Raw genomic sequence first — 22,493 nt, forward strand, 5'->3', positions numbered from 1 at the left:
ATAGGAAACGCCACATGTGAAGACCAGCCGGTTACAGGACCAGTAAGAGACTGGAGGCGGTACCCACCTTAACCAATGGGGGAGAAGACCGGAGGCGTTTCCAGCGTAGGAAGAAGCGCCGAGGGTTGGGTAAGAGAGCCACGTGGGGGGAAGAGCTCCTTTATGCGGCTGCCTGTCTCGTCTAGACTGGCTAGCAGCATGGCGGCTGCGGGCATGAAGAGGAAACAGCCGCGGGGTGCCTCCACCTCGGCCACAGCGGCGGGGGCAGCCGGACGCAAGAAGCGGAAGGTCAGCAGTGCGGCGGTGGCGGGGCCAAGGAAGACTGGGTAGCGCAGCGAGAGGCACGTGTGTTAGTGGGCTCTTAACGCGCTTCATGGTAGGGAAGGGGTACACGTGTGGGTTATTTTCTTTGCCCATGTTTAAGTACAGAGGGGAATGTGGAGACGAGAGGGAAAGGCTATAGGGATGGCACAGCGTGCTCTCTTCCAAAAAAGTAAGGAATGGGCTGTGATGAGCACTGATGGTGTGCAGCCTGATCCTAAGTGCGCTGGACAACATTCAACACACCAAGAGTGTATGTGAGGTGCTTAAACGAGTGTTTAAGTGGGGAGAGCTGGGTTCAAATTTCTACAGCCATGAAGCTCACTGGATGGCCTTAGACCAGTATGTACCTTTCAGCCTAATGTACTTCACAGGGTTGTTGTGGGGTCTGTGTGTAAAAAGGGGTCAATCTGGGATGCCCTGAATTCCTTGGAGGAAGGGTGGGATAAAAGTGTAACAAGTATGTCCTACAAAGTTTGATGGAGCCCCCTAATGGCACAGAGGGGCAGTTACTTGCCTAGGGAGCAAGAGGTTGCTGGTTTGAATTACCACTGGTATGTTTCCTATGGGAAACTCCTTTATCAGGCAGCAGCAGTGATATAGGAAGATGCTGAAAGGCATCCTCTCGTACTGCACAGGAGGAGGAAATGGTAAATCCTTCCTGTATTCTACCAAAGAAAACCATAGGGCTCTGTGGGTGCCAGGACTCCATGGCACAACTTTACCTTACAAAGTTGGATGAGGCTTGCACTCTGATAGAGTGTAGTCTGAGTTGCAATCTTAAGGGAGCAGTCTTTGGTGCTTATCCTATTAGTGTTTATCCTATTTTTACCCTGCCCTCCTTTGAAGGAACAGGGTGGCATATGCTGGTACATTTATTCTCACAACAGCCCTCCAAGGTAGGTTAGGCTGATCGAGAGCGATTGCCCCAGGTCACCCAGTGAGTTTCATGGGGGAATGGAGATTTGACAGTTGCAGACCTTAGTGGCTACTTAAGTAAGTACTAAGAGTTGTGTTCTATCATCTGAGAAGGCTAAGCTGCCAGGTTGGTTTTTGACTCCTTCCTTGTAAGTTGTGAGATTCTCAGTTGGCAGAACTGGTTATAGCACCACAAGAACCCACCCACACAAAAAGTTTGGTGAATAAAATATAAAATTAATATGAAAAAAGACATAAAGAGGACACACTCAACTACATCCTAATGTTACAAAGATCTTTCTCAAAACATACCAGAGGATGAAAGCTACTAGATATTTAACATATACAATTTTAAAATTACCCACATATGCACTCAAATCAATACATGAATCCTTAAACAATCAAAATTCACATATAAATACATATACATTAAGATAACCAATAATTTTAATACCCAATCTGCCAATAATTCATATGATACATAGAACCTAAAAACGCCCAGTAATTCTTTCAATAATTCCTTCATTGTAGAATTTCATGAATTCCAAACTTCCAAAAAGTACAGAACTGCAAAAAAGGGAGTAATAAAAGTCTATATAAATGTCTTCTTATACCACATATGCTGATATTTTGAAATCCACATCCATAAGCGGCTTCCTCTATCTCAATGAGGTGATAAACTCAGCTCCCCATACTACAATGTGCATGTACGCGCTCTTTTCTGTACTTCTACTGCTAATTCAATGCTTAGTTGCTGCTGTGCCAGTAAGCATTCCTTTCTGTAATTAGTTGCTGTATGACAATTGCTTGCTGCTGTGCTAGACGTTTCAGCTTGAGCCGCCTTCAGTGGCCATAAATTGCTATTGAAGTATTTCTCATGAATCTTACAAAATACATATAGGCGAGTATAAAATTCATTATATAAAGATAAAAATAGAACAATATAACCACCAGACTAACAGCATAACACCCCCCCCCACTTTTTTCCATGAAAACTCTTTATCTCTCCTCCCAATGGTATTTACTTACATGAAATATGCTCCTTAAAAACAAAATGTAGCCAATTTACAATAAAGCATCTCAACATGCAAAAAATCTCCCAACATGCATGCACAAACCATATATACTCTCAACAGAATTTAAAATCATATATATATATATGATTTTAAATTCTGTTGAGAGTATATATGGTTTGTGCATGCATGTTGGGAGATTTTTTGCATGTTGATATATGAGATATATCATATATGAGATATATCAGTAGTTCAAATCCTCACAGAGGTAGGGTTTAAATACTTGACAACTTCATAGTGAACTAACTCTGGTTGTCAAGTATTTAAACCCTACCTCTGTGAGGATTTGCATAACTGCTGATATTCATAGAATGTAGGCATGCATCTGTATTGAGAGGTGGGCTCTAGTTAGTTTCAGTGTTGGTGAAATTCAAACTTACTTTAGGCCCATTCACATTCCCACTTGTGGGGGGAAAGTCTTGTACTGTAGTTGTACTTCACCCCAGCAAATTCACATCTGAATTCTGAAAGGACTTTTTTCCATTTCCCAGCTCCCTACTACAGAGGAGAAATCTTGGCAGAAAGCTGGCTCCAAGCTGAATGAAGAGATCTCCAGTGACTCTGAACCAGACAGGTAAGGGCAAGCCAGACTACTTTGGGGTCTTCCTTAGCCTAGAAGGAGAGTTGTATGATCATGGATAGAGGTGTAGCCTCATAAATATAAAGAAGCAGAGCTTGTTATGACTTCACTTTGAGTGGTGCAAAAAGCAATTTGAGAGCCAACGTTGTTCCAAGCTCTCTTTGCTATGTAGCATGCTATGAACTCCTGTCCAGAAAAACTGGAAGATACAGTTCAGGATGCTAAACAGTACCTTAAAAAAAAAAGTTTCTCTTTCAAATATATACATATATATATATATATATATATATATATATATATATATCTTAAAACTTTTAATTTGCATTTAGGAAGGGCATACATCTAATTATTGACTGATATTTAATTTTTATGTATGGATTTTTATTGTTGTAAGCCACCTTAAGAATGTTATTGGTGATAGTGCGGTGCTATAGAATTCTGCCTCTATTCCATTCCAGGTGCATTTTGTTTAACTTTTTGACGTGCCGTGCAATGAGATGTCTGTCTTGTTGATGTATGTTTGCTGGGGGAGAAATGAGATTCTCTTTCCCATGTATTTCCTTCTCATAGTCCAGCAAAGAAAAAGAACAATGAAGCAGAAGAGGAAATTGAGGAGACACCACAAGAGAAGAAATTGAGATTAGCAAAGTTATACCTGGAACAGCTTCGACAGCAAGGTGAGATATGGGCTGGATTTGATATATATGGACTGCTGTCCAATTGAATTTGTTTAGTGGATTACTTAAATGACTAAAAATCAGACTCTTTATTGTACATGTGTGTATATTGCAAAATCCCAGCAAAGGTGACAAGTGAGAAATCCTCCTGTAAGAGCTTGGAGGGTTTTTAATTATCCTTTTTGTGTGTGTTGGTGGGGGTGGGAGAATTGCATTAATTTAGCCAGGCTTGCAAAGCAAGTAATTAATATAGGTTTTCTGTTTCTTACTTTGGTATCTCAACTACTTGATTCTTAATTGTTACTTAATTTATGCAGATGGACAGTCATCTAAAAAAAAGCGAGGGGAAGTTGGCTAAAAACTTTCAGATTGACTTAGTCAACCCATATAATTATACAAGCAGACTTTAAAAAGCAGTAGGATTCTGTTCACTACACACCAGCTATGTATGATAAGCTGACTGTGAGCAAGGATTTGGTACACATTGCAATTTCAAGTGGCAACCATGTATTTGAAGAGCTTTGCAAATCGGCCTTTAGTGATTTGCCTAATGGTTACACTAGAACAGCTAGTTCTTGCAGGGAAAGGTTCACTGTTGAGTAGAATGTTAGGTCATGGTCTGAAGGTTCATGATGTAGAAACCTTCCTGAAGCTAAGGAGGTCAGGACCTGATCAGTGCCTGTATGGGAGACAGCTTGAGAACCCTATGTATGCTGTCTTGAGTACAATCGCATAACAAAGGCAGAATATATATGTAATAAAATTAGGAAAACAGGCAGCACTGAAGCAAAATCCCTTGTTGCTTCCGGCTACCCATCCTGTTCTTACGACTTATATTCTCCACCCTGGCCCTTATGCACTCTGTGTGTGTGTTTTACCTTGGACAGAAGAGGAAAAGGCCGAAGAAGAAGCCTTTGAAAAGGACCTGGTTGCTGGTCGACTGAAGGAAGATGTGGTGAGTTGGATATTGAGGATTGGTACCAAAGTGGAGAGAGTGTTTTATTTACAAGCTGAGCTGGCACAGAGCATCTGCGCCCCTAGTTTGCCCGGTGGCTGGCCACTTCTCCTTGGCTGGCCCAGCGCTAATTCGCAGCTCACTCGCAAACTCTCGCGAGAGCTGCCACACATGGAATTAGCGACAGTTACATTTAGAAGAATTATATATAGAGATTATGTATTTAAAATATTTATACCCTACTACTCAGGGCAACTCACAACAATAAAATAGATCCAATGTAAAATACAACTAATAAAATTAAACAAATTAAGTAAAGAAGTCAGGCTATAATCACAATCAGAATTAAGTTTCAAATTAAGTTTAAAAGCTAAAAATTGGGAATTATAAAAACTAAAGAACCTATCAGATATAACCAAAGATGGAGCATTAAAAAGACTCTTTAAAAAGATGTGTTTTTAGTTTGTTAAAAAACATTGCGGGGAGGGAGCATGGTGGAGCTCTTCAGGGAGGATGTTCCAAAGCCGAGTGGCCACAACCGAAAAGGCCCTGTCTCTAGACCCCACCAGCTGGATCTATGTTAGTGGTGGGGCCATGAGCAGGGCCTGAGATGATGAATAGAGGACCCTGGCAGGTTCATGTGGGCAAATACGATCTGATAGGTATCCTGGCCCCAAGCTGTGTAGAGCTTTAAAGGTCAAGACCAGCACCTTGAATCTAGCCCAGAAGCGGACTGGTAATGAATGAAGCTGCCACAGGATGTGTGTGATACTTGTGAAGCGACATGCACCCATGAGCATCCTTGTAGCAGCATTCTAGACCAGCTGAAGTTTCCAAAACGTCTTCAAGGGCAGCCCCACTAGAGCACATTGCAGTAGTCCAATCTGGATGTTACCAATGCATGAGTGACTGAGGTCAGGTCCGATTTCTCCAAGTAGGGTCACAGCGGGCATGCCAGCAGTAGCTGGTAAAAGGCATCTCTGCACACCACCGCCACCTGTGCCTCTAAGGACAGCATCGGATCTGGAAGTACCCCCAAGCTGCAAACTTTCTTTCAAGGGAGTGTGACCCCATCCAAGATCAGATTTGCCTCATTACTCGGATGATCATTTCTACCAACCCAGAGTACTTCCATCTTACCTGGATTAAGTTTAAGCTTGTTTGCCCCCGTCCAGTCCAGAACAGCCTTCAAGCCCCAGTTCAGAGCATCCACTGCCTCCCTGGTGGATGCATCAGAGCATCCACTCCCTCCCTGACTTAAAAGATAGGTAGAGCTGGGTGTCATCAGCATACTGATGGCACTGCAGTCCACACCTATGGATGACCTCTCCCAGATGTTTCATGTAGATGTTAAACAGCATGGGGGACAGAATAGATCTTTGTGGCACCCCATAAGCCAAAGGCCAAGGGGTAGAGCAGGCATCCCCCAGCACCACCTTCTCAGTATGACCCTCCAGGTAGGAGTAGAGCCACTGTATGACCATGCCCCCAAGTCCCAACCCAGAGAAACATCCTAGAAGGATACCATAGTTGATGGTATTGAAAGCCACTGAGAGGTCCAGGAGGATCAACGAAGTCACACTCCCTCTGTCTTTCTCCCAGCACAGGTCATCCATCAGGGTGACCCAGGCAGTTTCTGTCCCATATCCAGGTCAGAAGCCAGACTGGAAAGGATCTAAGTAATCAGATTCATCCAGGACTGCCTGGAGCTGAGACGCCACAACACGCTCCAACACCTTGCCCAAGAAGAGGAGGTTTGAAACAGGTCAAAAGTGATTTAAGTCATCTGGGTCAAGTGGGGGCTTTTTTAGGAGGGCCCTAATGACTGCCTCCTTCATGTGAGGGGTCACCTCTTGCATGAATGCTTTAGAGGTGATGGACCCAGTCTCTCTCTCTAAGCCTTCACCAACCATGAAGGGCAAGGGTCGAGGATGCACGTGGTAGGCCTCAGCCTTCCAAGCAGTCTGTCCACCTCCTCGGGCAACACAGTCTGAAAACCATCCAATATAACAAGACCAGGTGGTGCATTGGCAACATCCAGTTCTGGTGCAGCAAAACTTTTAGCATCCAAGTCAGAATGGAGATGAGCAATTTTATCCGCAAAATGTAACGCGAATCTGTCACAGCGGGATGCCGAATACAGCAATTCATTCGAAGGTTCTATTTGATGGTCTTTGGGGTCTTCACCTAGGAGGCCCCGAACCACTCGAAAAAGCTCAGCTGGACAACATTGAGCAGACTTGATGGTGGTGGAAAAGTAGGATTTCTACGCCCCCGTCACTGCCATAGAGTACGCCCTAATATGGGTTCTAGCCTGTGTTCAGTCACATTCATTCTGAGTTTTCTGCCAATGATGCTCAAGCTGTCTACTAGCCTACTTCATTGTCTGCAACTTACCTGCATACCTGGGAGTCACTTGGATTCCCCAGTGGTTGGGAGAGGATGCCTAGGCGCAACCGTGTCAAGTCGCCCGACCCATCTCATACCAGAGGGAGACCAGGGCGTCAACAGGATCGTCCTCTCTCTCGGCAGGAAACTCTCCCAGAGCCATCAGGAATCCATTAGGATCCATAAGCCTCTGAGGGCGGACCATCCTAAATGGTCCCCCACCCCTGCAGAGGTGTATTGGGTCCACTCTCAGTCCAAAGGCGTCCCTCTTCTGGATTGGGCAGAGGAAAGCAAAGGGCAAGTGTTGCCATTTCCCCCTGTGGGAGTAGAACAAAAACTAATCCCATGTTGCTGAGAGTGACTGGACTTTGTTCTTGCTGTTACATTGGTAAGACTTCTAAGAGCTAGAGGCTTCGTTATAACTGAAAAGGGAAATGGAGAGACAAATGTCCCCGGACCCCCTGAGGGGCAGGGGATGGCTGGGCAGCAGCTTGCTCTTTGCTGCCCCCCCACCCCATGAAGGAGGTGTGAGGGCAAGGGCCCATCTTCACTGTTTGTGCCAGGGCCCACTCCAGGCTTGCTGTGCCCCTGTTCAGAGCAATGGGCAATGGCAAAAAGATGATTGGTGAGCAGAACAGGTAGTATTTTTTTTGTGGAGGACTGAGGGTGAACAGGATTAACTCCCACTGTCCCCCTGTGATGGCTATTGTGTGGCTTAAGTGTTTGCATTGGTTCTCTTACATCCGGCGATGGTACGTTCAAGCACGCAGCGCATTCCCTGATGTATGTAGTGTGATAACTTCTAATGTAGTGTCCTTCTACACATTCCACATTCACTGGGTCTATCAGTCTGAAAAGCTGTGCACACAGTCATTCAATTCTGTATCGCCAAATATATCCCAGAGTCTGAGGCCCAGACATCATAATTCTGGACCTGATAAACTCCAATTACATTGGCAAATACTTCACACGTCACTAAGAATTTCTTCTCTAAAATAACAGAGCTGCTAAATATTTCTAGCAGTGAGCATTAAAATCAGGAAACTGTCTTGTGGTACTTATTCCTAGTCCCTCGGCACCAATGTTCTGCTGTGCCAGAGAGGACAACACGGATCAAAGTGCTATACAGATTGCTTCTCAAGCAAAACCTGATCATGGACCTGTAGTGTGATCTGGCTCTTGGGTACAAATATTAAAATCCGTAGTAGAAGTGGAGGGGAATAAATCTTCTTCCAGGGGTGATAGTAGAGAGGGGAGAACTGGTCTTGCAGTAGCAACCATGCATTTGGACTACATGTGAACACTGTCTGCTGTAGGATATTTCCCTTAAGGAATGGAGCTATAGTTCAGTGGTAGAGCATCTGCTTGTATGCAGAATGTCTCGGTGTCACTCCCTGGTATCTCCAGGTAGAGCTGCTTGAAACCTTGGAGAGCCACTGCCAATCTGTATGGACAGTACTGAGCTTGATGGGCCAGTGTTTAACTTGGTATAAGGCAGCTTCCGTAATAAGCAAAAGGATATTGGTCACTTTTATGCATGAGATGAGCATGGATCGGACACTGGGGTAGGCCTCCTGGATGTTCTGATATTTGCAGATTCCAGACTGAAGCCAAGTGGAAGTTCTTGGAATATGTATAAGTTGTATGTTATGTTCCATGACTTCTTGAGGTGTCAACCATGTAAGTGTCTGCACTGTCTTCTGCTCTGGCTTTGTAGAAGTTCATTTCTTGTCGTCTTTCCTCACAGCAACCTGTCCTATAGTCAGAGCAATGATAACCCTCTTGTACTCTCAGTCCGAATACAAAATAATGACAGTCTTGTAGAACAATGAATTGTTTTGAAGCTGTGGAACTTGAGTATCCAATAAAACTGTGGTTTGCTTGCCTTTTCATCTGTCAGCCTTTAAAGTCTATCGTGATGTCACTTTTCTAAGATTCCCTGTCTTTATGAGAGCTAGAAACGTAAGAGTTTAAAAGACAAAACTAGAGCAGCCCATTAGCATTCTCTCATGTGTTCGTGTAGCCCTATACTTTGTGCGTGCTTAAAACAGATTGATTTTATGTAATCTAAAATGGGATTTAAAAGGCAGTGTGTTTCTTTTCTCAATACACTTTCATAAATGAATTGCTGTATTACTTCACTATGTAGTAGTCTTAGAATTTTCAGTTGTATGGTTATATGTTGAATTAAAACACACACACTCACTCTCACTCTTACACTGTTTCGGTTTTTAGAGGGGGATTCTACTGATGTCTAAAACTGCCCAGAGATGTACGTTTTGGGCGGTATACAAATGAGTTAAATAAAATAAATACATTCACCATTCTTCTTCCATAGCTTGAGCAGAAAGGAAAACTGCAGCGACAAATTGCCAAAAGTGTAAGTACGGATACCTTCATTTGAGTTATTTTTCCTGTTCGAGAGCAGCTGTGTCTCTGTTCCTTGAAGTCGAGGAGACTGGTTATCTTTTGACACAGAGCTTTTGTGCTGTTGCTTGAGATCTTTTGCAGGGAGGATTGCCATTTATTTTTAAATTGTTCTCCTCCTTGGTCATTACTCTCATACAGTTCTGGTAGAAACTGTAACCTAAGTCTGCTTGCTCTTAGGTTTCTAAAGCTCTATTAAACTCATCATGTTCAATGCACATACAATCTGTATGGCGTATGCATGTTCAGATCTATATGCATATGGACACATTTGCACACTTTGTCCACCACACACAGAGCTGTTCACTTCTTCTCCGTACCCTGCGCTTGAGGGAGCCTGTGTTCAAGTTCACTTCTGAAATGAAAACATGTATAGTTGGCCATACAAAGATCTGTACATGTAATCTGTTTATGTCTGCACATACAACATAATATTTGTTTTGGTGGTTGGATGCTCCAGTTTGAAATCTCAGGACTGTTCTTTGGTTCTAGTAAGAACAGCTAGTGCTGTGGTCTTATTTTCCTCTCTTATTTCGATACTAGATTTCCTTAAGATTAGGGAGACATTGGAGTATAATGGAATGTTTCTTCTGGGTTGCAACCCACTGTGCAAAGCAGTGCTGAAGGCCATCCCAGGCTGCAAAATGACTTCTGATGCACCGGTTCTTTGTTGCTGTACTCTAGCTTGTATGCTGTCATTGCAATACCCAGTTACCAGGAGCTTGATGATGATACAAGCACTTGCTTATTTATTTTACACTTAGATAGCACCCCATCCAAACAGCTCTGGGTGGTGCACAAAAATAAACGGCTCTGGGTGGTGCAGCAAAAATAAAACCTGCTCATCAGTCCTTTAAAAACAATAATCACAAAACAATTTTAAAACCATCTTCTGTATATTTAATTCTCCTAAGCATACCCGTCGCTAATCCCATGCATGGCAGGTCTCGTGAGATTGACTGCCTAGGGATAGCAACGGAGACAGGAGACAATGGTGGCGGCGGGCCGGACAGGCCCTGGGCCAGATGGGCCCTGGCCCGGCTGCCGGTTGGGCAGAGTAGGTGGCGGCGGGCTGGCTGTCAGTCGGCTGGAGGAGCCGGCGGTGGGCCCAGCTGGCTGGAGGAGCCAGCAGCGGGCTGGCCTGGCCACCGGTTGGCTGGAGGAGCCGGCAGCGAAGGCACCCTACCCTCCCTCAGTGATGCATTTATGATATTAACTAGGCCACCTCCAACAATCTCCCTGCTAGATAGAAGCAGCCAAGTTGGGCAAGGATCCGGAGAACAGGTGGTAGGCCGCACCGCCCCAAGCAGCTTGTCCACATCCTCAGGAGTCACTGATCTCATTGCTATCCTTCTGAATAGTTACAGCCACCAGAGAGTGCTGACATCAGGGTACTACGAGGTCACCGGCTGCCCATCACCTGCATAGTCATATCGCCAGATGATAAATACATCTTCTCTGCAGCTAAAGATTGCACCATCATCAAATGTAAGTTGTGTTCTCTACAAAAGAAGCTAGTGTCTTTATAGTGCAGGTCTTGGTGGCAGAGTGTGGAAGAAGCCAGAGGGAATGAGCATTGCATGTTATGTGGGCTCCATCTAGAGATGTTGCAGACCTGGTGGATCAAAAGTCTGTGAGTGTGTCTTTGTGTAGCTGGAGAAGGTGAAGGGACCAGTCTTGGTATTACTACCAAAACGTTGCCAACATTGCTAATAGTCGGCTCTTCTCTATATCCGTTGTATTCTTCTGCAGGCGAAAAATATATAAGGGATTGCACGACAAAACAGCAGCAAAATGGGTGAGACCGTGCAGTGCTGCTTTGTCCCCTTTTATTATCCAGTTTCTTTAATTCTGAGTGTTTTCATAGCCAGTCATGTTCAGCTTGTATAACTTGGGAAATTCTACTTGTGCTGTTAAATCTACAACATTGTTCTTGTCTACTTAAACTATTTGCATCACTGCTAGGTGCCTGATAAAATGAACTGTTCTGTCTGAAGACTTAAGCGTATATAGTTATTTTCCCATCTTTTCTTGGACTAGTGGGATGTTTGGCTTATAGATAGGTCAAAGCAGTTCCTTGTATTTGATTTTAAACCATTGGGCCATGTACCCTAGTAGCATTTACTCTGACTAGCAGCATCTTTCCAGTCTTAGGTAGACAACTTCCTTGGCTCTACTTCCTCTGATTTTTTAAAGTAAAGATGCCAGAGATCTAACTTCTAACTTCTGTACATGGAAAGCATGAGTTCTGTTGCAGAGCTATGATGGCTCCCATATGTGTGCTGTTACATTTGTATTCCAGTCAATCTCTCTCATCCAGATTCTGCTTAACATTGCTGAAGGAATGGATGACTTGACTTAAGATGTTTCCTGAGCACCAGAGTTCCCTCTTATTTTTAGCCTACTTTCCAGTAGGCTTATGAGATCACCTGGCATGCGTGTGTGTATGTCTCCCTGTCCGTGTGTGTCCCTCTCCCCATCAACTTTGCAGCACCTGGACCAACATGAACCAAATCAGGTTGTAGGGACACCTCAGTGGTGTAGTTTATGTCATCCACCCTAATTCAAAATGGTGGATGCGTAAACCTTTGAGGCGCAAAAGATCTAACTTGTGGCGATTTGAACCAAATTGAGTCCAGTTGTAGAGATAGTGAAAGGAAAGTAGGCCGATTAGTTCTTACTAGAACAACTTGTTCTCATCTGTGTGCAGAATGAGGATTGTTCTGGGCAGCAGTATCAAGGCACTGTGTGCACATGTGCCTACAGAGTGGGGCCTTCCTGATTCAACCTGAGCAGGATCTAAAATTAACTGAGTGGACATTAAAAAAAAAAAAAAAAAAGCTTGTGAGCGTGTGCATGCCTTAGAGGGAATACTGCTGAGCACTAGACTGAAAATAGCCTTTAACCCTCTTCAGATGTTGTTCTCAGATACACTGTCCAAAGCAGCAACAGAAGTCCTGCCCCCTGACCCATCTAACATTTTCCCTTCACTCCCCCTCCCATGGTGCTGATTCATACAGCCTTCATCTGAAGTGATGGAGACTGTAAATGGGATGGCAGGTGCTTCTGTGATTGGGAGAGTCGGGTGTCTAACATTCTGTAATAGGCGAGTTCTCTGTTTGTGATGACTGTGAATCCTTCCACTTAGATAACTTTTGCAGATTTCAGTGTATAAATTAGACATTGATACAGGGTTGTCATAATGGGCATCAGTAAATGTTGGTGATCCGGGTGTGAATGGAGTTCTGTGGGTTTGTGTATCTCATCCATCTCTCTGTAGGCAGCTGTTGCAGGAAGCTGAACGAATTCTGTTGTGCTCCAGAGTTAAGAGTACAACTTCAGGCCTGCAACTTTATGATTCGATTACAAAGAAACTTGGTGCCAAATTAAGCTCTTGTGTAATCTGATGGTTGAGATGCATAGACCCATTATCTGTTGATCAGTGTGGGTACAGAGCTAGCACTGATATCACTCATGCCTTTCTTGAACCTCTTGCATTCTTTTGGTATCCATATGTGAAAAGCAAAAAATGCAGTATTAAGTGTACTTGTTTCAGGTTTTTTTTAAACTGGATCCATGAAGGTGGATTTACAATTGCGTTTTAAGCTTCCTTCACCTTTTATGTGTCAGCGTAGACTCCACTTAGAATGCAGCTGTACTTATTTTATCCTCCACCGATGCTCCACTCCCTCCATACACACTTTAAACCACCGGGGGGGGGGGGGGCAGCATTTTAATTTCTCCTCCCTGTACAGTCTCTTTGGTCACTGTTAGCAGATGTCTTGTTTTAAAAGCTAGAAAATTTGCAGTGGATTCTGCTGCAGCGGTGCTCTGGCTTAACTGAAGTGGGAGAAGATTCGTGGATGATAATTAAAGCACTTATATATGGCTTTGTCCTTGTCCAGCTAAGTTAGAGATAATAAATGGAGTCTTGTAACTTAGGGGACGTGGAGAGTGGGAAGAAGCTGCATGTGATCAGTGGAGAGAAGAAGGGGATGGAGGACAGTCACGTGGGTCACACAGCACACATCCTTTCAATGGCTATCTCATCAGACGGTAAATACTTGGTAAGAAGAACCTATCCTCGTGTTCTGAGGAAGCACACGCAACTGGTCTTTAGTGGAGCTGAGGTCTCTCCCTGCATCTTTGCAGTTTAGCTTCTTTTAGTGGAGCACCTATAATTACATTTCCATGCCCTCTGCCAGCAGTCTATCAGTCCACCCATTGACTAGGATGAGGATGTCCCTCTGACGGGTGGCCACTGATCAAGCTGTGTATTGCAGGTCATTGCCAGCAGTATGTAGTTGGTACGTGTGGCTCAATCAGACCTGTTCTTTAGGTAGGCTTCTACTTTTCACAGAAATGGTGACAATTCTCTGCTGTGGTTGTTAGTTGCTAATAGTCCCCAAATTGGATTTGCTCCTCTGGGCTTGTAGACTCACTGGGAGTCTCCAGCAGCTTGATAAAAAAAGCCATCTAGAGAGAAGAGTCAATCCATTCATCTTCATAAATTGTTCTTAATGGGGTGGTTATCCTTAAACACCTTATTACTGCTGGTACCAAAAAGATCTAAAATGTGCAGATGGGCATCTGCAAATCCACTTGCCGTTCTTGAGAAGGTAAAAAACAGCAGGAATCCCTTTGGAGCAGCAGGAGAGGACTCTCATTGTTTCTTGCCAGTGCCATATCCCAGTGCAAATGGCAGTAGACCCATTTCTCTCCTAAGATTTCTGCTTGTATGCCAGAAAAGGATCTGAGGGGAAAGAGGGGTTTGGTGGCAACCACAAATAATGGCTGGCTCATAAGCTAAGCCTAAACTTGTGGATCCCTGCGTGCAAATATTACTAAAAAATTGTGGGTACTGACAAGAATGCCTTGCTTGGCCTTTCTCTGCTAGGCTACAGGAGATCGGCACAAGATCATTATGATCTGGGAAGCAGCAACCTGCAAGCACCTGTACAAGTTCACTGGTCATCGTGATGCTGTGTCGGTGAGTGAGTTCCACAACTTGGCAGTGGGGCAGGGGGGTGGGTGTTAACCCACATAATTTGGCCACAAAGCCATATAGGCTTATAGGTGCATTTAATGCCATTTCTCAAAAGAGTTGAAGAATTCTACATGCAGCTGGGCTGGAGTGCAGACTGTGGAAATTAGGGATGTGCACAAACTGGTTTGTACACTCCCAGGAGGTGGGGTGTATGTGCCGTTACCTCCCTCGCCACTTTCCTGCCCACCAGTGCTCTGCCCCAAACCATTGCTGTGGGGCTGTAGGGTAGCTCCTTGCAGCCCTGTTCAGCAGTGTACCAGAAGTGGCCAATGAACATACGTTGGCCACTTCTGGTATGCTGCTGAACGGGGCTGCAAGGAGCTACACTACAGCCCCATGGCAACTGTTTTGGGCAGAGCACCAGTTCGAGGGGAAAGTGGCAGGGGAGGTAAGGGCACCCTCAGGACCCCGCTCCCTGCTGCCTCCGAACTGGCTTGAACGCCGGAATTCTGAACCAGTTCAGCACTCCACAAAAGGAGCACCAAACCAGTTTGTGCACATCCCTAGTGGAAATTCCTAAATCAAGTAACTTGCAAAGAGAGCAAGAGGTTGCTGGTTAGAATCCCCACTGGCATGTCTCCCAGACTATGGGAAACACCTATATCAGGCAGCAGCGATATAGGAAGATGCTGAAAGGCATCATCTCATAGTGCGCAGGAGATGGCAAAGGTAAACCCCTCCTGTATTCTACCAAAGAAAACCACATGGCTCTGTGGTCGCCAGGAGTTAACACCAATCGACAGCACAACTTTACTTTTAATTGAGGTAGGAGAGGAGAGCTGGTCTTGTGGTAGCAAGCATGACTTGTCCCCTTAGCTAAGCAGGGTCCACCCTGCTTGCATATAAATGGGAGACAATGTGTGAGCACTGTAAGATATCCCCCTTAGGGGAATGGAGCTGCTCTGGGAAGAGCAGAAGGTTCCAAGTTCCCTCCCTGGCAGCATCTCCAAGTTAGGGCTGCGAGAGATTCCTGCCTGCAACCTTGGAGAAGCCGCTGCCAGTCTGTGAAGACAATTCTGAGCTAGATGGACCTATGGTCTGACTCGGAATATTGCAGCTTCCTGTGTTCCTAATTAGTTTCAATTGAGTCTCTGTCTGATTGCTCTCTGGCCAACAGAATTAGTGTTATTGATAGCTGTACTGATTTTGGACATTTAATATAGGTTTTTGCTGTTTTTGTTTTTAAACATCTATATTAAATCATAACAATTTTATTGTATCTCTGCAGAAGTTTAAAGACTTGTCTTTTGAGAGAGGCTTTTTTTAAAAAAAAACATTCTTGTCTGTTCTAGTGGGTTCTGGATTCATAAATTTGATTTCAATCTGGTCTCTTTTTAACTAAGTTGTTTTGTTGTGAGTCATCCCAGCAGTATTACACTGGATGGGCAGGATATAAATAAATGTTCTCTAAAAGGAATCTGAGGCTCTCTGCCTTAGGGTGTGTCCTGGTATCCCTATCAGAACTGGGAACTGAATACAACAATAACTGTTAAAATGTATTTGATAACTGCCTAGGAGGCATGTTGATCACAGTGATCAAATCTTTAACACTGCAAGCAGGATCTAGACTCCTATTGTGCTAGCATAAGGTGAGAAAATGTGCAGTAATCATGACTTATGCTGCTCTGCAATACTATTAAATCACCAGCAGAAGATGAGGACTTCTGCTCGTGGAAGAAGATTGCATAAGGAACAGCTAGAAGTTGCGTAACAGCTTTTGCTCGCATAAGACTGAGTCTGGAAGAGTGGTTCCTTTCTTCTTGCCATGTCCTCCTTCTCGTTCAAGAGCTTTACTCTAGATCAGGCCTGCTCAACCTTGGCCCTCCTGCAGATGTTGGCCTACAACTCCGACAATCCCTGGCTATTGGCTACTGTGGCTGGGGATTATGGGAGTTGTAGTCCAAAAACAGCTCTGGGGCGGGGCCTAAGTTGAACAGGCCTGCTCCAAAGCAATACTTGTCTGGATTCTGCTCTAAGAATTGTGAGATGCTTAAAAAAAAAAAAAATTGCAAAGTGCTATGTAAATAGCAAAATACAAAATATTTCAGTTCTCATGGCTTTTTTTAACATCCAAGTGTCATTTTTGTAGAGATCAGATGGTATTTTTGAAGCGATTTATTTTATTCATTTATTTATTACATTTTATGTCACCCATTCCATAGGCTCTGGGTGGTGCACAGCAACAAAACAAAGTAACAATCATTTAAAACCATCAACTTAAAACAGATTTTAAAACCATTTAAAAATATTCAAGAATGATTTAAAAACCTTGGAAGGACAGACCAAACAAGTTACAAATAACTTGTCTATTTGTGACCTGTACCTGATGCTCTAATGGCTCATTCAGTAGTACTGGAATGCACCATACACCAGGGTGGATGTAGGCAAGGTTTGGAAGGGGGATATTTGGCAATGACTGAAAGTAGCACGTAAATGTCTTTCATTCTGCTTTATCATTCATACCACTATCTCCACCCGCAATCCTCTTACTCTTCTCCTGTGCAGGGCCTGTCTTTCCGGAAAGGCACACACCAGCTGTATAGCGCCTCGCATGACCGTTCAGTCAAAGTGTGGAATGTGGCAGAGAATGCTTACGTGGAAACATTGTGAGAAGCATGCTTTTTCCTACATACTTGTGGGACTGAGGCAATGACAGTGAGCCCCTGGTGGCGCAGTGGTAAAACTGCCGCCCTGTAACCAGAAGGTTACAAGTTCGATCCTGACCAGGGGCTCAAGGTTGACTCAGCCTTCCATCCTTCCGAGGTCGGTAAAATGAGTACCCAGAATGTTGGGGGGCAATATGCTAAATCATTGTAAACCGCTTAGAGAGCTTCCAGCTATAGAGCGGTATATAAATGTAAGTGCTATTGCTATTAAGTGTTTTTAAAGAGTGACACCCAGACCAGTCTTGTGCTAGTATCAATGTGGTTGTGCTAGCATAAAGACATAATGCAAGGTTGTACTTGTTCCGGACTAGTTCTTGTGCTAGTGGAAGATGTGAGAGCACAAGGTGGCACACTAGCTAATTGTTGTATAACATGGTGCACTACCTCTTGCACAAACTTGTATATTTTCTGGAAAAGATTTATTTTCTGCTAGCAGTAGTGCAACTCAGAAGCACAGCAGCCACAAACCTTTTTCATGGTCCTTAGTATGGATGTCATCCAGCTCACTCACTATAAATATCATGCACTCTGGAGGTAACAGAGAGCTGAATTGGAGGGTGGAGCTGGGATTAGCCTCAGTGATCCATTGACATGTTCTTTCTCTTTATGGCTGTGGTGCCTATTGAATAGTCAGATAACAGCTGTTGAAATGAGTCTGTTCCACTCGTCTGAGCTGTGCAAAACTGTATGGAGTACTTGCATCAGAAACCCACCCTGAAGTTACTTTCTTACAGTATAACTTCAGTATAACATCTCTGAGATGTGAAGGCCTCACCATGGACCATGAAGCACTTGCCTGGTTGGCTGTAGTAGACCAGTGCTTGGAGGGTTAATGCCATCTACCTTAATTGTAGCTTTTGTCTGTTCCAAGGCAAGAATCATCATACAACCTCCTAGACAAGTTGGTCCAAATTCATCCAGATCATGTGTTGGAGCGGGGTGTTATCAGTATGCTGATGACACCCAGATCTACTTCTCCATGTCAATTTCTTTAGGAGATGGCATAACTTCCCTAAATGCTTGCCTGGAAGCAGTAATGGGCTGGATGTGGGAGAATAAACTGAGACTGAATCCAGATAAGACGGAGGTACTTATTGTGCAGGGTCAGAACTCTAGAGAAAATTTTGATCTCCCTGTTCTGGATGGGATCACACTTCCCCAAAAGGAATAGGTTCATAGTCTGGGAGTACTTCTAGTATCTCAGGTTGAGGCGGTGGCCAGAGAGGCTTTCTATCAGCTCGGCTGATACGCCAGCTGCACCCGTTTCTTGAGATGAACGACCTCAGAACAGTGGTACATATGTTGGTAATCTCCAGACTTGACTTCTGCAATGCGCTCTACGTGGGGCTGCCTTTGTACATAGTCCGGAAGCTTCAGTTGGTACAGAATGCAGCGGCCAGGTTGGTCTCTGGGTCATCTTGGAGAGACCACATCACTCCTTTGCTGATAGAGTTACACTGGCTGCCAGTAGGTTTCCGGGCAAAATACAAAGTGCTGGTTATAACATAAAGCCCTAAATGGCTTAGGCCTGGGTATCTAAGAGAACGTCTTCTTCATTATGAGCCCCACCGCCCATTGAGGTTGTCCGGAGAGATCCGTCTCCAGTTGCTGCCAGCTCGGCTGGTGGCCACATGGGGACTGGCTTTCTCGGTTGCTGCCCCGAGACTGTGGAATGTGCTCCCTACTGAGATACGATCCTCCCCATCTCTGCCAATTTTTAAAAAGCATTTGAAAACCCACCTCTTTAAAATTTTAAGGTTTTAATTTGTAGGTGGTTTTTAAATTGTTAAATTGTTTTAAGTTTTTGTATATATTTTAAATTGTTTTATGCTATTGTTAACCGCCCAGAGAAGAAAGTTTGGGGCGGTGTCCAAATTTGATTAATAAATAAATAAAAGCAGACAACAGAAGTGAGCAAGATATCTCTGGCCAAAGATGCAAAGAGAATCTCTGTAGGCACAGCTTTTCCCATCACTGTAAAACGATGGATAAGGTTGCCCCTGCCGACAGTTTCCTTTTATGGACCTACTATAGAGTACAGGAACTTTTTGAGTGTGAGAATCCATGAGGCCAACCTTTTCTGCATGTGACTAACTAGGCCATCATATAAGACAGATTTTTGTTGGCATCTCATAATGGTAGCAGGTGATGTAGCTGGCAGGTTCTAAACTGTAAGATATTCTAGAATGGTGGAATACCAAGCATTCAGATATCTATAGTTGCATCTCATCTGTTCCCTTCCTCTTCAGGTTTGGGCATCAAGATGTGCTCACTGGATTGGACAGCCTGAGCCGGGAGTGCTGTGTCACGTCGGGGGGAAGAGATGGCACTGTCAGAGTTTGGAAGATCCCCGAGGAATCCCAGCTTGTGTTCTATGGGCACCAGTAAGTAGGAGAATGATCTCCCTATATTAAATATTTTTGGGGAAGGGAGGCGTGGGCGTTCCAGTGTAACTTGGGCCACCTAATCAAGTTTCATCACAAGGTTGCTGTAGCTCTGCAGAAATGCATCTGTTCTTGGCTCTTAATAGCCAACTTGTGGGTACAAGGAGCAGGCTCCTTCACTTAACAGGTTTAAACTATTTTTAGACATCTGTCTCTAATAATTAGTCAAATCTTCTTCTGAGCCTTTGGTAACAGTGGGTGAGCTCCCAGAGAGCCCCTTGTGCGAAAGGAAGATTCATATACCCCTTAGGTGAGCATGTGTGGTTCTCTAAGAACAATTCAAAAACCTTGGAAGGCCAGACAAAACTAATAAGTCTTTAGGGCTCTCTTGAAGGCCAGCAGTGAGCCCAAACTACGGATTTCTGCTGGGTGTGCATTCCACAGGCCAGGAGCAGCTACAGAGAAGGCCTGGTTCCAAGTCACCACCAGACATGCCGGTGGTAAGCATGGAGCGTAAACATGGTTGTCTCTGCTTTTTATATTTAGGGGTTCTATTGACTGTGTCCAGCTGATCAATGAGGAGCATATGGTGTCTGGTGCCGATGATGGGTGAGTATCTCTTGAAGTCTCAGTGTTGCTGAGTTACAACTGTGTTACCCATTGGCTCTAGCATGTAGTATAACAAATCTTATTCTCCTCCCTGTTTAAGGTCAATAGCCCTCTGGGGGCTCTCAAAAAAGAAACCACTAACCACAGTGAAGCAAGCCCACAGTCGCCATGGCACTCAGGGCCTTGAACAGCCATACTGGATCTCTTCAGTTGCTGCCTTGCTGAACAGTGATGTTGTAGCCACAGGTGCCTCATGTTGTGAGACTCGTACCTTGGAGCTAGTGGAAGGCAGGGCGGCCTTTCTCTTAAGGCCTGTAATAGAAGTTAGATATACCTTTATTTTTGCTCCTGTAGGCCTGCCTGTGTAGAGGGCTTTGTATAAAGCCACCTTCTGCTTCAGTGCCAACCTAGCAAGTGCTGATCCGAAGATTAAGTTACTGTCTCTAACGTGATCAAGCCTTCTCCTGTTTTGCTGTTCGCAGGTTCCCACAGTGCCAGTGTGAAGCTGTGGAAGTGTGGAGAGGGATTCCGGAGGCTGGAACCACTCTTTGATATTCCCCTGGTGAGAAAAGGGCTCGCATGGGCCTTAGCTTCCTGTAAAGGTGCTCTTTTTAGAGATAGTGTTTCATAAGGAATCACTCACATCTATCATAATTTGGGCTCCATAGGAACAGTAGTAAATCAAGTAACACTGGTATCTTGATTGTCCTGTGTTCATAGATTCTCTTCAGCCTTAACAACCTGAGGAGGTAGATGGGGTCACTGGAAGTCTGGGTTCCTCAGGCATGCTTGTGGCCATGCTTGACCCTTGCAATTTCTGGCTAATAAAAGCTGCTGCTGGTGGGGGAATGGCCCAAGTGGGTGGGGAAGGTGAATAAAACTATCTTTGATGATAGAGGGAGTGATTCTGTCCTGCTTGGAGATGGCCGTTGTGTCTTATGAAGAAACCTCCCTTGCCCTAGTACTGGATAATTGTGCAGTTTGAACTGCCCTGAACCATTTTGGATTGGGCACTATACAAATGAAATAAATAATAATAAAACTTCTGATGTTTAACTTGCGGTGCGTTTCTTTCCCTCAGGTTGGTTTTGTTAATAGTTTGAAATTCTCAAATGCTGGAAGCTTTCTAGTTGCTGGAGTTGGACAAGAACACAGGTATTCAGCCATGCCTTCCTGTTGTTATTACCATACATAGTTTCCAATAACACTGGCATATTGTGTCTCTGTCAGCTGCCTTAAGGTGCATGTACACTTCCAAATTTAAGGTGTATCACACAATCGGTGTGTTACACAATCAGTGTTTCTCCCCCTCAATCTCCTGTCTCTGGAAAATAAGTTTTGTGACAAGATCAGAGCTCTTAGCAACCTCATGGAATTTAGTAGAATTCCTAACTGGTTAAGTGACAGAATGATTTGGTACAGAAGTGACAATAAACACACTTTTCCCCTCTAAGATGAACAGTGTTTCTTGCTTAGTTCTGGGAACTCTTTTCACACCTCACTCTCTACATGTTGACCGAATGTGGTGTGAAAGGGGAGCAGGGTTACACTTGCAGGCCCCACCACCTGACCTCTGCATGTTCAGGAGAAGGTGTAAAAGGCGCTTCTAGATGCATTCAACTGACCCTGTAGAGATGTTGAGTTTGGGGGTGGGGAGTTGGAAGGAAGCAGAGCCACCAGGCAAGATCCTGCTCTCCTTTCCAGGTCATGGAGCGAGGGTGTAGAAAGAGCTAGACTTGTCCTACTGGAGAAGACTCATTTTGAGGCTTGCAATAAAACTGTAATAGGAAATGCTGTCAAATTTGTGTTCAACACTTTAAGACCAGGTCAGAGGTGGAGAAGGGGAACCTTCTTAAAATTGACTAGTGAGAAGATTGGATATGAAAGCGAGCACTGTCATTCAGCTTTGGAGGAAATATTTTGCTTTTGTCATGTAACTAATGGGGTGCTGGAAATACCTGTGAACAAAAAGACTGCCCCACATTTTAGTTATCCAGCTGCATCAGTATCTCTCTTTTTGCCATGTTGCAAGTCTATTGCAAGGTCATCTTATGAAATGTACATTGTAGATGGCATCTTTCAGCATGGTGAAATGCTTCTGTGAAGTGGTAGTTAAGTATTCAGGTTTATTGAATCACAGCACTTAAAAGTTGGCTTCAGTGGCTTATATTATCATCTTTACCTGCCTTATGTTACAGGCTGGGTCGTTGGTGGAGAATCAAAGAGGCCAGGAATAGCATCTGTATTATCCCACTCAAGAAGACAACCACCAGTGATGCACAGATATCTGACGAAAGCTCTTAATATGCTCTTTCTGCCACTGACTTTGTAGCAGTTGTTTCAGATTAATCTGTATATTAAAACTACCTTTTGTGTTTATAAAAGGGTAGTAGTCATCTCTTTATTTTCAGTATTATCCAACAGAGTTGTGGATTTGTGTTTGACATT

General features: G+C 44.2%; 1 protein-coding gene across 2 annotated transcripts; it reads left to right on the forward strand.

Moving 5' to 3' along the window:
- The first annotated feature begins 14 nt into the window (after nucleotides 1-14).
- RRP9 (ribosomal RNA processing 9, U3 small nucleolar RNA binding protein) lies at nucleotides 15-22,429 on the forward strand. 2 transcript variants are annotated; one of them, XM_053296170.1, is made up of 15 exons: nucleotides 15-129; nucleotides 2,804-2,886; nucleotides 3,463-3,569; nucleotides 4,457-4,524; nucleotides 9,251-9,292; nucleotides 10,701-10,827; nucleotides 13,282-13,406; nucleotides 14,237-14,329; nucleotides 16,892-16,992; nucleotides 19,302-19,436; nucleotides 19,983-20,045; nucleotides 20,146-20,291; nucleotides 20,528-20,607; nucleotides 21,127-21,200; nucleotides 22,244-22,429. In XM_053296170.1, exons 1-15 carry the CDS (start codon nucleotides 76-78, stop codon nucleotides 22,347-22,349), a joined length of 1,404 nt encoding a protein of 467 aa, XP_053152145.1. In that variant the 5' UTR covers nucleotides 15-75; the 3' UTR covers nucleotides 22,350-22,429. The 2 variants fall into 2 exon arrangements, with proteins under 2 accessions (XP_053152145.1, XP_053152144.1); XM_053296169.1 differs by lacking the exon at nucleotides 15-129 and adding an exon at nucleotides 136-288.
- The last annotated feature ends 64 nt before the right edge of the window (nucleotides 22,430-22,493 follow it).

This window comes from Hemicordylus capensis, chromosome 2 (genome assembly GCF_027244095.1).
Source record: "Hemicordylus capensis ecotype Gifberg chromosome 2, rHemCap1.1.pri, whole genome shotgun sequence".
NCBI lineage: Eukaryota > Metazoa > Chordata > Lepidosauria > Squamata > Cordylidae > Hemicordylus > Hemicordylus capensis.

Coding starts and splice junctions, on each gene's coding strand:
- RRP9 (XM_053296169.1), top strand. CDS start 163: ATGCGGCTGCCTGTCTCGTCTAGACTGGCTAGCAGCATGGCGGCTGCG. Junction 4,525..9,250: donor GTCGACTGAAGGAAGATGTG/GTGAGTTGGATA, acceptor CTTCTTCCATAG/CTTGAGCAGAAAGGAAAACT. Junction 10,828..13,281: donor AGATTGCACCATCATCAAAT/GTAAGTTGTGTT, acceptor CTTGTAACTTAG/GGGACGTGGAGAGTGGGAAG.